This window comes from Dendrobates tinctorius, unplaced genomic scaffold (genome assembly GCF_039654945.1).
Source record: "Dendrobates tinctorius isolate UK_male_01 unplaced genomic scaffold, ASM3965494v1 ptg000014l, whole genome shotgun sequence".
In the NCBI taxonomy this organism is placed as follows: Eukaryota; Metazoa; Chordata; class Amphibia; order Anura; family Dendrobatidae; genus Dendrobates; species Dendrobates tinctorius.
This window is the reverse complement of record NW_027361682.1, coordinates 4,619,912-4,634,866: the sequence shown is the minus strand read 5'-3', so window position 1 is coordinate 4,634,866 and position 14,955 is coordinate 4,619,912. Positions and strand designations below refer to the sequence as shown.

General features: G+C 51.1%; 1 protein-coding gene across 1 annotated transcript in view; it reads right to left on the bottom strand.

The window, feature by feature from the left end:
- The window catches only part of LOC141070528 (uncharacterized), a 163,909-nt gene extending 154,269 nt beyond the window's left edge, over positions 1-9,640 (bottom strand). The window contains 5 exon segments of the mRNA XM_073559538.1: positions 157-235; positions 8,580-8,677; positions 8,761-8,884; positions 8,967-9,143; positions 9,273-9,640. Coding sequence (XP_073415639.1) covers positions 157-235; positions 8,580-8,677; positions 8,761-8,884; positions 8,967-9,143; positions 9,273-9,455 — 661 coding nt within the window. The 5' untranslated portion in view covers positions 9,456-9,640.
- Between the last annotated feature and the right edge of the window lie 5,315 nt (positions 9,641-14,955).

The following is a 14,955-nucleotide window of genomic DNA, read 5'->3' as shown; positions in this document are numbered from 1 at the left end:
GTTTGAAAAGGTTTTCTTTTGTTTTATTTAGCAATAAATATCAGGTGTAAAATTCACATAAAAAACTCTGTATAACAGACCCTAAAAAATGATACGCAAAGTTATACTATCCAGTTATTGAGAAGAATCTGTGACTTCTCTGCATTTAGTGGTTACCTGTTGGAATCTCCTCTTTACACTGCTCATCACCCCTCACATATGTCTCTGTAGTATTAATATGGGTAAGATCTTCACCCTGAAATAAATGTTGTAAAAGTCACAGAGAGATGGAGTAGTTGTGTAACATTTAAAACAAAAACAAAAAAAAACACAGAAATAGTAAATGAACATGGTGATCAAAAATGGCACTGTATTTGGTGTTCATGGTGCCCTAAGCAATTAAATGGTCACTTCCCCTACTGGCAAGTCAGAATAAGGGTATGTGCTGTAAGGATTGTACTCAGGTGCGTAGGAGAAAACAAGAGGCACATTCTCTTCAATGTCCATGTGGGTTTATTTGCTTCATAAACCATCAAGTCAGCAACAAAAAGGTAAACAGTCTTTACATCAGGCAGACACAGCATCAATGTCCATAGCAGAGCTCTGCTCTCCCAGGCCTGTGGATACCAGAATGGTGACCGGTCTGCAAACCCTGTCTTATGAGGAAAGGTTGCAGGATTTGGGAATGTTTAGTTTGCAAAAGAGAAGACTGAGATGAGACTTAATAGCTGTCTACAAATATCTAAAGGGCTGTCACATTGTAGAAGGATCAACTTTATTCTCATTTGCACAAGGAAAGACTAGAAGCAATGGGATGAAACTGAATGGGAGGAGACACAGATTAGATATTAGAAAAAACTTTTTGACAGTTAGAGTGATCAATGAGTGGAACAGGCTGCCACGAGAAGTGGTGAGTTCTCCTTCAATGGAAGTCTTCAAACAGAGGCTGGACAGACATCTGACTGGGATGATTTAGCGAATCCTGCTTTGAGCAGGGGGTTGGACCAGATGGCCCAGGAGGTCCCTTCCAACTCTACGATTCTATGATTCTATGATTCTATACACAGGTTGTGCAATGTCCAGCACTCAGACTCTATCTGAAGCCACAGACACAGGAAGGCTTCTCCTTCTCAAGACACAGACCCCTCTGTAGTGTCCAGCCTGGACACATGGAAGTCTGCCCACACTGGCAGACTCCCAAACACTCACTCCCATGTGCTAAACACACCTCGATAACATAGCTTGTAACCACACCCGCAGGTGCGGTATGGATCACATGGGCTGGTCACATGGTCATGACCTCACTGCAGTTCCTGAACCTGACAACCACACACATGGAAAAAGGGGTACAGTGAGCACCTCACCCAGAGGTGAGGTAATATCGGTAGCTAGACCCTCCCATCTCTCATAGCTACCCGCAACCCGGACCCAAGTGCACTAAACGACATATTAGTGCTCATGTGCACTAAAGAAAAAATACTCTGGGTTGCATCGCAGGGAGCATCCATCCCTGTGACATATACCTCCTATTAACCACGCGACCACCAGTCACACCACATATCCCCCCCCCCTGTTTAAACCTGTGGGGTTGAACACTTGTCATAAACCGAGGGCCTCGAGACATGGCACCCATATCAGCCTTGCCCTACCCGTCGAGAGGGCCTTCCCAATTGGTTTTGAGCGTCAGCTCCTGAGACATAGTTCGTCACTGTCACTACATCCCTGTCTGAGAAAAATGTACTATCAGACTTTGTTGCCTCATGTTTCAGTGTCAGAAATCTATTAGGCCTTCCCCACCCCGCATCAGTCAGTATGTAGGCATAATTCCCTTGCACCCATACGTCCTGTCTGGTCTGACTCTGTCATTTTGTCTGCTACAGGGTCTCCCGCTTAGGTCACTCAGCCCTGAGCTAACTGAGGCATCACTGCTTCTACCTCTTCCATCAGGCTACCTTCTCTTATCTCTCTGCTGGCCATTTCTCCCAAGGTCTTTATTGCCCGGAGAGCAGTCCTTCCATCTGTCCCTATGTCCTCTATTAGCTCCAACTTGAGGACTTCCAGTCTTAAGCGAACCTCTTCGCCTCTCTATATCGCGAGTTGAAGGTGGCGGCCATCTTCTTCCCATTTCCTGCAGCTGTAGATCTGTTCCCTCTCAAGTCTTAGCTGCTCTACCTCTTTCAGGTACGCCACGCGATACTCCAGGAGCATCCGGATATTCCCAAGGCTCTCCATGGATCCAACAAGGAATGGAACCATCCCATCTTCACCCACGACCTGGGCTTCATCATCAGCCAGAATCCTCACTCTCATCACACCGGACCTATTCACCATCTCCTGCATCACTTTCCCTAGTCTTCCGATGACCCCCCTCACCAGCCCTCTGGGCACTTGAATGATCTCTTCTACAATGCCTCACTGACTTTTAACTTTCCTCGCACGTTCTAGTCATCAAGTGGCTTCCTTATTCCTCAAGAGGATCCTCTGTTTCGTGTGGAGGCATTCTAGGTGCATATCCCTCAGGATAGCCACCCATTTCACTGTGACTTCCCTAGTGGACAGTATGACCAACTGTCGAGTCTCTCGTGAACAGTACACACTACACACTTCTATGGCCTTTCTAAAGGCCTCATGCATAGCCTTACTGGCACAAGCTTCTCAAATGTCTTCGGTACCTCTATTATGCATTTGAAACCCGAAGTCTCACCTTCTTGAACATACTGTTGGACCTCCTCGTCCTGAGCGTCAGTGCAGATTTCCAAGACATCGACGTCCCTTGTATGGCCATCTGCGTGGCACTTCCCCTGCGGAATTTCTTCCTCCGTGGAGGCCCCTTCTTTGGTCAGCCTCTCCAGCTCACTCTCCTTCATTGCGATCAGATCGGGAGAGCACAACAGTTCGATTTCCCAGTCATCCGTGGATTTCTGGAGCTGGGAATTGGTCTCGTCTATCTTGACCTCTCGGAGAACTTTATCTCGCTCCTCTGCCAAGCAGCGAAGCTCATCCTCTCTCCAGAAAAGCTCCTGCTGATGCTTCTCTTGGGCACCTCCGTATCTTTCAATAGGGCCTTGTTCATAGTTTGACACGCTGACAGGTGACCTCTGAGCTCAGAAACTTCCTTCTTCAGCTCATCCACTCTGTGCTCAATCGCTTGTCTCAGGACCCTTTCTCACTCGACTTGCTCTTTCACTGTGTCTTGAAGCAGCTCTATTTTGTGATCCTGTTCTCTTTTAGCCGGCAGATGTCACACCATCACTTCTTTAATTAGATTTTCAGATGGGCTCTCTTGCCCACCCTCACTCTGCCTCTTCAGAGTTCCGCCTGTTCCTGCATCCGCAGCTTCAACTGTCTCTTGACTCTCGGTAACTTCAGAGAACTCCAGCTCTTCAGCATCAGGTACTCTGGAGCCTTCATCATATTGAGCCATTTCACCCTTTCCGGGCATTGCAGATGTGGGTCTACTACAGGTCTGTTTTAATTCCAGCCCTACCTCTGTGCTAGGATTTGTCAGAGATAAAGTGACCTCCTTATCAAAGGACAGTAACCTAATCTGTAGAGGGACATGGGGAGTCCACGGCGTGCACCTAAAAAAGGGGTGGAGTCCCAAAAGTGGGTGGTGACCCAAACAGGGATGGTGGCCCACAAGGGGGCAGAGTCCCAAAAGGGGATGACTCTTCATCTCTCTTCTCAGAGGGTGCAGCCTGTCCCACCTTTCCGCGGCCCCCGCATCCCCGGCGACAAGAGGAAGATCTGTCATTTTTACTCGGCTCCACCTCACTGAACTCTCTTTCCCTTGCGCTCGAGTCACAGTCGGAATTGGAGTCACCCCCACTCACCCTGTCATCCTGGAACAACAAGTCCCCACTTAAACAGGTGTCAGACACCTTTCCTGGAGCTACCCTGTTTCCCCATGGTCACATGTTTGGTTACCCCAACTAAGTCCCCAAGTTGGTCAGACCCACACTTTCTTCCGGTCACCCGGAACTCTAGACTATCGACCTTAGGTGTCGCTATCTTTTTATACACACCACCCGGAAGCACTTCATCCGCCTGCTGTGGTGGGGCTCCCTTAGGATCATTCCGGATTAAAAACCTTTTGAAATCCCGGCCTACTACCACAGGGAATGCCAAGTATGGGACTACAGGGACATCATGGCTGGAAATAATAGTGGGCATCTCAATGATTACCCTGGACACCGGATAATCCCCAACGACCCCATGAACGCAGTGGACTTCCATCTTCCTTCCTGGAATCAAATAGACAGGGAGTGTGGCGCTCACCAGGCTCCCCGAGTCCAGAAGTCCAGTCATGCACTCTCCATTGACTTCTACAGAACAGCTCTGGGACGTCTTGTCAGATGGAAAGTCAGTACAACATCCTGGACATGCGCTGTTTGAACACTGAACCCGGCAACAGTCCATCGGCGCATTCGCCGCCGCCCCTTTTTGGGCCACCACCCATATTTGGATCGTCGCCCCCTTTTGGGACTCCACACCCTTATGAGTCACCGCCCCTTTTGGGACTCTGCCCCATTGTGGGCCACCATCCCTGTTTGGGTCACCACCCCTTTTGGGACTCCACCCCTTATTTAGGTGCACGCCGTGGACTCCCCATGTCCCTCTACAGGACCCTCACCGCCTGTGCACGGCAGTCTAACTGCCCCACCAGTTCCTCACAGTGAGGGTCCTAAAGGTGCTTCTGCAGCTCCTGCTGCTGTAGAACCTCTTGCTGCAATCTGCTGCCTCAACTGCAGCTCATGCTGCCGAACCTCTTGCTGCAAGGCTCCACACCCACTCTGCAAACCTACAGATGGCTTTGCGGACCTCCAGATATTTTCAGTCTTCGTGACACCGCCGAGCCACAGCAAACTTGAAAGAGGAAAAAATAAATAAATTCCGTGGACCTGCTGTACAATGTCCGTAACACCTTCAGCTTTATAGAAAAAAAAACAGAATCTCACACTGACTCCGGTCAGCATAACACGGACTCCTGTCTGTTACACACTCAGCTATACAGCGTCTCCGGATACCTTTTATCCTCAGAGGCACGCTATAGCCACTTCTCACTGACCCCGGTCAGTTTCACTCACAGTTGTCAGACCGTCCACTCCTCCTGCAACATGTGCTTCTTGGACCGTTGCCCGCATTCTAGCACCAATTATAAGGATTGTACTCACTCAGGTGCGTAGGAGAAAACAAGAGGCACATTCTCTTCAATGTCCATGTGGGTTTATTTGCTTCATAAACCATCAAATCAGCAACAAAAAGGTAAACAGTCTTTACATCAGGCAGACACAGCATCAATGTCCATAGCAGAGCTCTGCTCTCCCAGGCCTGTGGGTACACAGCTTGTGCAATGTCCAGCACTCAGGCTCTATCTGGAGCCACAGACACAGGAAGGCTTCTTCCTTTCAAGACACAGACCCCTCTGTAGTGTCCAGTCTGGGCATATGGAAGTCTGTCCACACTGGCAGTCTCCCAAACACTCGCTCCCATGTGCTAAACACACCTCGATAACATAGCTTGTAACCACACCCGCAGGTGCGGTATGGATCACATGGGCTGGTCACATGGTCATGACCTCACTGCAGTTCCTGAACCTCACAACCACACACACAGGGAAAAAGGGGTACAGTGAGCACCTCACCCAGAGGTGATGTTATATGGGTAGCCAGACCCTCCCATCTCTCATAGCTACCCGCAACCCAGACCCAAATGCACTAAATTACGTATTAGTGCTCATGTGCACTAAAGACAAAGTACTCCGGGTTGCATTGCAGGGAGCATCCATCCCTGTGACATATACCTCCCATTAACCACGCGACCACCAGTCACACCACAGTGTATATGATGTCTTTTTCAGGTGGATTCTGCCTGGAACCCATTAAAAAACATGGGTTTGCAAATGGCTAAAAGACATTGTGTATATGTACACTAGGGGTGCACATAACCTTTATCAGGTAATAAAGGCCCCCATACACATTACAGTAATGTCGGCCTAACCTGCTGATACACATTAAATTGCCAGACAAACCCATGGGTATCGGTACCTCTGACTGATGACAGGAGAGATAATGATGTCCGATTGCAGACTGTAGATCCTTTTGTACTCCAATAGATGAACTGCCAACAGACATAATGAACCAGCATGGCTAACACAGCATCTTGCAGTGGCATGCTATTCCATCCGGTTTGCGTTTAGTTAGACCAACATTTATTTTTCAACAGGACAATGACCCCAAACACAACTCCAGGCTGTGTAAGGGCTATTTGACCAAGAAGGAGAGTGATGGGGTTCTACGCCAGATGACCTGGCCTCCACAGTCACCAGACCTGAACCCAATTGAGATGGTTTGGGGTGAGCTGGACCACAGAGTGAAGGCAAAAGGGCCAACAAGTGCCAAGAATCTCTGGGAACTCCTTCAAGACTGTTGGAAGATCATTTCCAGTGACTACCTCTTGAAGCTCATCAAGAGAATGCCAAGAGTGTGCAAAGCAGTAATCAAAGCAAAAGGTGGCTACTTTGAAGAACCTAGAATATAAGACATATTTTCAGTTGTTTCACACTTTTTTGTTAATTATATAATTTCACATGTGTTAATTCATAGTTTTGATGCCTTCAGAGTGAATCTACAATTTTCTAGTCATGAAAATAAACAAAACTCTTTGAATAATAATAATAACAATAATAATAATAATAATCTTTATTTATATAGCGCCAACAAATTCCGCAGCGCTTTACAGTTTAACACTTGCCCGGGGGCACAGACTCTAGCGAGACTGGGGCCATGGTTCTCAGAAGAGACAATTAGCCCAGGCTCCTCCTCTGATGACACTACATAGCGGGACAGAGCGTCAGCACGAACGTTCTTCTCCCCGGAAAGAAAGTGGAGGGTGAAGTGGAACTGGGAGAAGAACAAGGACCATCTAGCCTGGCGAGAGTTTAGCCACTGGGCAGTTTGCAAATAAACCAAATTTTTGTGGTCGGTGTACACTTGGAAGGGATAGCGAGCCCCCTCCAGGAGGTGTCTCCACTCCGAAAAGGCCAACTTCATGGCTAGCAACTCCCTGTCCCCGATTGAATAGTTCCTCTCCGCCAGTGAGAAGGTCTTAGAAAAGAAGAAGCAGGGTTGCTTCCGACCTTGAGCATCCTTTTGGAATAGGACTGCTCCAGCACTGACGGATGATGCATCCACCTCCATAATAAATGGTTTATCTACATCGGGGTGATGTAAAATGTGAGCGCTAGCGTTGTGTGACTTGATAGAGAGGAAGGCCTTGGAGTCCTCCTCCGACCACAATTTGGGATTTGCTCCTTCTTGGTGAGGGCAACCAAGGGAGCTACCAAAGTAGAGAAGTGGGGAATGAATTGGCGATAATGGTTAATGAACCCCATAAAGCGCTGCACTGCTTTGAGGGAATGGGGCTCCTGCCAATCCATCACCACCTGTAGCTTGGCAGGATCCATGGCCAATCCCTGGATGGAGATGATATAGCCCAGGAAAGGCAAGGACTCCTGTTCAAAAACACACTTCTCCAAATTGGCATAGAGGGAGTTTGCCTGTAGGAGGTCGAAGACATTGCAAACATCTCTCTGGTGGGAGTCTATATCTGAAGAGTGTCATCCAGATAGGCTACGATAGAGGTGGTGAGCATATCCCGGAAGATATCGTTCATAAAGTGTTGGAAGACAGCAGGGGCATTACTAGGTATTCATAGTGCCCGTCCCTGGTGATAAATGCCGTCTTCCATTCTTCCCCCTCACGGATGAGAATCAGGTTGTAAGAACCCCGCAGATCAAGTTTAGTAAAAACCCTCGCTTTCCGCAACCTATCGAAGAGCTCAGATATCAGCGGCAGGGGGTACTTATTCTTAATGGTTATGGCGTTAAGACCCCTGTAATCTATGCAGGAATGTAGTTCTCCATTCCCAGCCCCCGCGGGTGACACTGACTTCCTGATGAATCCTCTTGCCAGATTGTCCTGGATGTACGTTGTCATCGCCTCCGTCTCCGGGAGAGATAGTGGATAGACTCGACCCTTGGGAGGCTCTGCACCAGGCAAGAGGTAAATAGTACAGTCATAGGGGCGGTGAGGCAGAAGCCTTCTTGGAGAACACGTCCGCATAGGGCCAATAGTGCTTGGAGAGGAATGATCTGTGGGTACCTCTGTAGTAGCAAACTGAACGCACTCCCTCCGATATCTGCCCTCACAAGATTCACTCCAACCCAAAATTCTCCCTGTGGACCACGCTATATGAGGAGAGTGGTAACGTAACCAGCATATCCCTAACAGGACCTCGTCAATTCCCTCGGGAATGACCAGCAAAGAGATTATCTCCTGATTGGGCGGCGACATAGAGAGGGTAAATGGGATGGTTTGATGTGTTATCTGTGAGGACAGTGTCGACCCATTTACCACTCATATGGTCACAGGTGGATTCCGGCTGATAACTCATCACTTCATTTTATACTACACTCCAGGGGCATGGGTCTCACTCCACACAATGCAGATAAAATCAGGAGAATAAAACATTGAACTCAACACCTTCACAGCCATCTACATATCATAGAAAACATTTCATGACACCTTCTCTCCATCTACCTGATGATCCTGAGGAACATTGGGATCTTCTTGTTTACAGTCCTGTTGAAGAAGAGGACGGGGACATCTCTCTGGTGTTGTCCTCTCACTGGATAGAACTGGAGGAAACACATACAGGGACTGAATTCATTCTTTACATACAGATAATTATAGGCCGTGTGTATTTAGTCCTGTCTATTACCTGGTGATGTGAGGGGCTGGGGAACCTCCATCATGACGTCCTTGTACAGCTCTTTGTGTCCTTCTAAATACTCCCACTCCTCCATGGAGAAATAGACGGTGACATCCTGACACCTTATAGGAACCTGACACATACAATGATACCGTCATCCCCCGATCCCTCCATAGCGTTACTGTATAATGTCCCAGCATTCCCAGCAGTGTCACCTCTCCAGTCAGCAGCTCAATCATCTTGTAGGTGAGTTCTAGGATCTTCTGGTCATTGATGTCCTCATGTATCAGGGGGTGAGGTGGAGGCCCCGTGATTGGGCTCAGGGGTCTTCCCCATCCCTCAGACACAGGGGCCTGACAGCGCTCCCTAGAGGTCTTCACTACTGTGTAATCCTGGTTATGGAGAGACACATTAATAAACCTCACTACAGACATTTCCAGAGTCCTCACCTCTCCAGTTCTGTCCATCTGTTATTCCCATAGATAAGAATGATGTAATGTGACGTCATCAGAATTTCTCACCTCTCCAGTAAGCCGGAAGAGGATCTCTAGGGTGAGGTGTAATATCCTCTCCGCCATCTTGTCCCTGTCCCTCTCCATCCTTGTAGGGTTACTCAGGAGAATTCTCTTATATAGAAGATCTCCACTGAGAGGATCCGATATTGTAGGGACCTGAATGGGGAGAAGATGACGATGTAACATCATAAAGATCCCATGTAAGAAATCTCCGGAGCTGTTACCGGCTCCACATGATCACTACATCCAGTCATGGCCCCGTCTTGCCCCCGGTATAACACACAGTCCCATTATTGTCACACACAGAGGTTTATCCCAGGCTCAGCACTGAGGGGGTTAATGTCCCCTGCCCCCAGTAATGGGGAATCTCCAGCACCTACCTCCACCTGCAGAGCCGCACACCACATATATGGCTGTTCTGTGCGCACAGGACCTGGGATGAGGTCACAGGAGGGGAGGAGTCAGAGGTCACATGATCAGGAGCCTCAGTGTATGCAGGACTCTGCTGTGCTGGTTGTCATGGTGCTGGATGAGGGGAAGTTTCTGTGTGGGGTCCAGAGGGGTTTACAGTGTGGATGTAGCAGAGCAGTGTGTGTACGAGGTGTATGGAGCAGAGCCGTGTGTGTACGAGGTGTACGGAGCAGAGCCGCGTGTGTACGAGGTGTACGGAGCGGAGCCGCGTGTGTACGAGGTGTACGGAGCGGAGCCGTGTGTGTACGAGGTGTACGGAGCGGAGCCGTGTGTGTACGAGGTGTACGGAGCGGAGCCGTGTGTGTACGAGGTGTACGGAGCGGAGCCATGTGAGTACGAGGTGTACGGAGCGGAGCCGTGTGTGTACAAGGTGTACGGAGAGGAGCCATGTGAGTACGAGGTGTACGGAGCGGGGCCGTGTGAGTACGAGGTGTACGGAGCGGAGCCATGTGAGTACGAGGTGTACGGAGCGGAGCCGTGTGTACGAGGTGTACGGAGCAGAGCCGCGTGTGTACGAGGTGTACGGAGCGGAGCCGCGTGTGTACGAGGTGTACGGAGCGGAGCAGTGTGTGTACGAGGTGTACGGAGCGGAGCCATGTGTGTACGAGGTGTACGGAGCGGGGCCGTGTGTGTATGAGGTGTACGGAGCGGAGCCGTGTGTGTATGAGGTGTACGGAGCAGAGCCGTGTGTGTACGAGGTGTACGGAGCAGAGCCGTGTGTGTACGAGGTTTACGGAGCGGAGCCGTGTGTGTACGAGGTGTACGGAGTGGAGCCGTGTGTACGAGGTGTACGGAGCGGAGCCGTGTGTGTACGAGGTGTACGGAGCGGAGCCGCGTGTGTACGAGGTGTACGGAGAGGAGCCGCATGTGTACGAGGTGTACGGAGCGGAGCCGTGTGTGTACGAGGTGTACGGAGTGGAGCCGTGTGTACGAGGTGTACGGAGCGGAGCCGTGTGTGTACGAGGTGTACGGAGCGGAGCAGCGTGTGTATGAGGTGTACGGAGCGGAGCCGCATGTGTACGAGGTGTACGGAGCGGAGCCGTGTGTACGAGGTGTACGGAGTGGAGCCGTGTGTGTACGAGGTGTACGGAGCGGAGCCGTGTGTGTACGAGGTGTACGGAGTGGAGCCGTGTGTACGAGGTGTACGGAGCGGAGCCGTGTGTGTACGAGGTGTACGGAGCGGAGCCGCGTGTGTACGAGGTGTACTGAGAGGAGCCGCATGTGTACGAGGTGTACGGAGCGGAGCCGTGTGTGTACGAGGTGTACAGAGTGGAGCCGCGTGTGTACGAGGTGTACGGAGCGGAGCCGTGTGTGTACGAGGTGTACGGAGCGGAGCAGCATGTGTACGAGGTGTACGGAGCGGAGCCGCATGTGTACGAGGTGTACGGAGCGGAGCCGTGTGTACGAGGTGTACGGAGCGGAGCCGTGTGTGTACGAGGTGTACGGAGTGGAGCCGCGTGTGTACGAGGTGTACGGAGCGGAGCCGTGTGTGTACGAGGTGTACGGAGCGGAACCGCATGTGTACGAGGTGTACGGAGCGGAGCCGCATGTGTACGAGGTGTACGGAGCGGAGCCGTGTGTACGAGGTGTACGGAGCGGAGCCGTGTGTGTACGAGGTGTACGGAGCGGAGCCGTGTGTGTACGAGGTGTACGGAGTGGAGCCGTGTGTACGAGGTGTACGGAGCGGAGCCGTGTGTGTACGAGGTGTACGGAGCGGAGCCGCGTGTGTACGAGGTGTACGGAGCGGAGCCGCATGTGTACGAGGTGTACGGAGCGGAGCCGTGCCTGTGCTAGGTGTACAGAGCGGAGCCTCGTGTGTACAAAGTGTACGGAGCAGAGTCATGTGTACGAGGTGTACGGAGCCAAGCCGTGTGTGTATGATGTGAACAGAGCGGAACAGTGTGTGCCACAAGCATTAAAGAAAAAAAGCCACCTCACTGATCCCATTATAGTCACACACAGAGGTTTATCCCAGGCTCAGCACTGAGGGGGTTAATGTCCCCTGCCCCCAGTAATGGGGAATCTCCAGCACCTACCTCCACCTGCAGAGCCGCACACCACATATATGGCTGTTCTGTGCGCACAGGACCTGGGATGAGGTCACAGGAGGGGAGGAGTCAGAGGTCACATGATCAGGAGCCTCAGTGTATGCAGGACTCTGCTGTGCTGGTTGTCATGGTGCTGGATGAGGGGAAGTTTCTGTGTGGGGTCCAGAGGGGTTTACAGTGTGGATGTAGCAGAGCAGTGTGTGTACGAGGTGTATGGAGCAGAGCCGTGTGTGTACGAGGTGTACGGAGCAGAGCCGCGTGTGTACGAGGTGTACGGAGCGGAGCCGTGTGTGTACGAGGTGTACGGAGCGGAGCCGTGTGTGTACGAGGTGTACGGAGCAGAGCCGTGTGTGTACGAGGTGTACGGAGCGGAGCCATGTGAGTACGAGGTGTACGGAGCGGAGCCGTGTGTGTACAAGGTGTACGGAGAGGAGCCATGTGAGTACGAGGTGTACGGAGCGGGGCCGTGTGAGTACGAGGTGTACGGAGCGGAGCCATGTGAGTACGAGGTGTACGGAGCGGAGCCGTGTGTACGAGGTGTACGGAGCAGAGCCGCGTGTGTACGAGGTGTACGGAGCGGAGCCGCGTGTGTACGAGGTGTACGGAGCGGAGCAGTGTGTGTACGAGGTGTACGGAGCGGAGCCATGTGTGTACGAGGTGTACGGAGCGGGGCCGTGTGTGTATGAGGTGTACGGAGCGGAGCCGTGTGTGTATGAGGTGTACGGAGCAGAGCCGTGTGTGTACGAGGTGTACGGAGCAGAGCCGTGTGTGTACGAGGTTTACGGAGCGGAGCCGTGTGTGTACGAGGTGTACGGAGTGGAGCCGTGTGTACGAGGTGTACGGAGCGGAGCCGTGTGTGTACGAGGTGTACGGAGCGGAGCCGCGTGTGTACGAGGTGTACGGAGAGGAGCCGCATGTGTACGAGGTGTACGGAGCGGAGCCGTGTGTGTACGAGGTGTACGGAGTGGAGCCGTGTGTACGAGGTGTACGGAGCGGAGCCGTGTGTGTACGAGGTGTACGGAGCGGAGCAGCGTGTGTATGAGGTGTACGGAGCGGAGCCGCATGTGTACGAGGTGTACGGAGCGGAGCCGTGTGTACGAGGTGTACGGAGTGGAGCCGTGTGTGTACGAGGTGTACGGAGCGGAGCCGTGTGTGTACGAGGTGTACGGAGTGGAGCCGTGTGTACGAGGTGTACGGAGCGGAGCCGTGTGTGTACGAGGTGTACGGAGCGGAGCCGCGTGTGTACGAGGTGTACTGAGAGGAGCCGCATGTGTACGAGGTGTACGGAGCGGAGCCGTGTGTGTACGAGGTGTACAGAGTGGAGCCGCGTGTGTACGAGGTGTACGGAGCGGAGCCGTGTGTGTACGAGGTGTACGGAGCGGAGCAGCATGTGTACGAGGTGTACGGAGCGGAGCCGCATGTGTACGAGGTGTACGGAGCGGAGCCGTGTGTACGAGGTGTACGGAGCGGAGCCGTGTGTGTACGAGGTGTACGGAGTGGAGCCGCGTGTGTACGAGGTGTACGGAGCGGAGCCGTGTGTGTACGAGGTGTACGGAGCGGAACCGCATGTGTACGAGGTGTACGGAGCGGAGCCGCATGTGTACGAGGTGTACGGAGCGGAGCCGTGTGTACGAGGTGTACGGAGCGGAGCCGTGTGTGTACGAGGTGTACGGAGCGGAGCCGTGTGTGTACGAGGTGTACGGAGTGGAGCCGTGTGTACGAGGTGTACGGAGCGGAGCCGTGTGTGTACGAGGTGTACGGAGCGGAGCCGCGTGTGTACGAGGTGTACGGAGCGGAGCCGCATGTGTACGAGGTGTACGGAGCGGAGCCGTGCCTGTGCTAGGTGTACAGAGCGGAGTCGCGCGTGTGCGAGGTGTACAGAGCGGAGCCTCGTGTGTACAAAGTGTACGGAGCAGAGTCATGTGTACGAGGTGTACGGAGCCAAGCCGTGTGTGTATGATGTGAACAGAGCGGAACAGTGTGTGCCACAAGCATTAAAGAAAAAAAGCCACCTCACTGATCTTCAGAAGGTGCACGGAACTCCGTCTTGATGAGACGCAACCAACGAAAAATTGCAAAAATGTTCCAGCTCTTCTTGTAAAATAGTCAATTTATTCCAAAATAATTAAAAGACGAATAGCTCCTCAGACACCATGGTATCGCATGTGAGGACAAGCGACGCGTTTCGATCGCTGCCACGATCTTTATCAAAGTTAACACACCATTAACCCTTCAAACATTGAAAAGTACTCTGCGCCAACCAAATTTCAAAATCACATCACGTGATCAATGGGCCTAGTACAAATAATGTTAAAACCAATAATCTTATACAAAATCAAGAAAAAAGGTACAAACATTACATCATAAAGCTCTCCACAGTGCTGCACACCCCTACATCTCCTCCCTCATTTCTGTCTATCAGCCTAGCCGATCCCTGCGCTCTGCAAACGACTTTCGACTAACCTCTGCACTAATCCGTACCTCCCACTCCCAACTCCAAGAATTCTCCCGTGCTGCTCCTATCCTCTGGAATGCTCTACCCCAAGAAATTAGGACTAACCACAATTTGCATAGTTTTAGGCGCTCCCTCAAAACACATTTGTTCAGAGCGGCCTATCACGTTCACTAATCAAAGTCATTCTATGTGTAAGTGTGCGTGTGTAGCCCATTCACTGTCTCCAGCCATCCCTCACTCCCTCAAGATGGCTGGACCATCATTGTAAATATATAATTGTAAATACACAGATTGTAGATTGTAAGCTCTCACGAGCAGGGTCGCCTTATTTCATCTTATTTCGTCTTATTTTGCTTTAATTATTGTATTGCTAACGTTGTTACTTATGACTTGTGTTTTGAAACTGCTAAACTGTAAAGCGCTGCGGAATATGTTGGCGCTATATAAATAAAGATTATGATTATTATTATTATCATAATAAACATCACTGCACCTAGAATAAATTATACATTGATATAAATTAATAATGAAACATGATCTTATTTAAACCACCCGAGAACCTGGTCCCGAGGTTAAAAATCCAATAAGCCTCCCGAGTAAGTGAAACCTTCCTGATATCGACACTACGTTCGGTTTTCTTAATTCTTTCCAAGCCGGTTACTCTCAAGGAGGTAATGTTGCGTGAATGATGGTCTAATGTTTGGCTGCTAAAGAT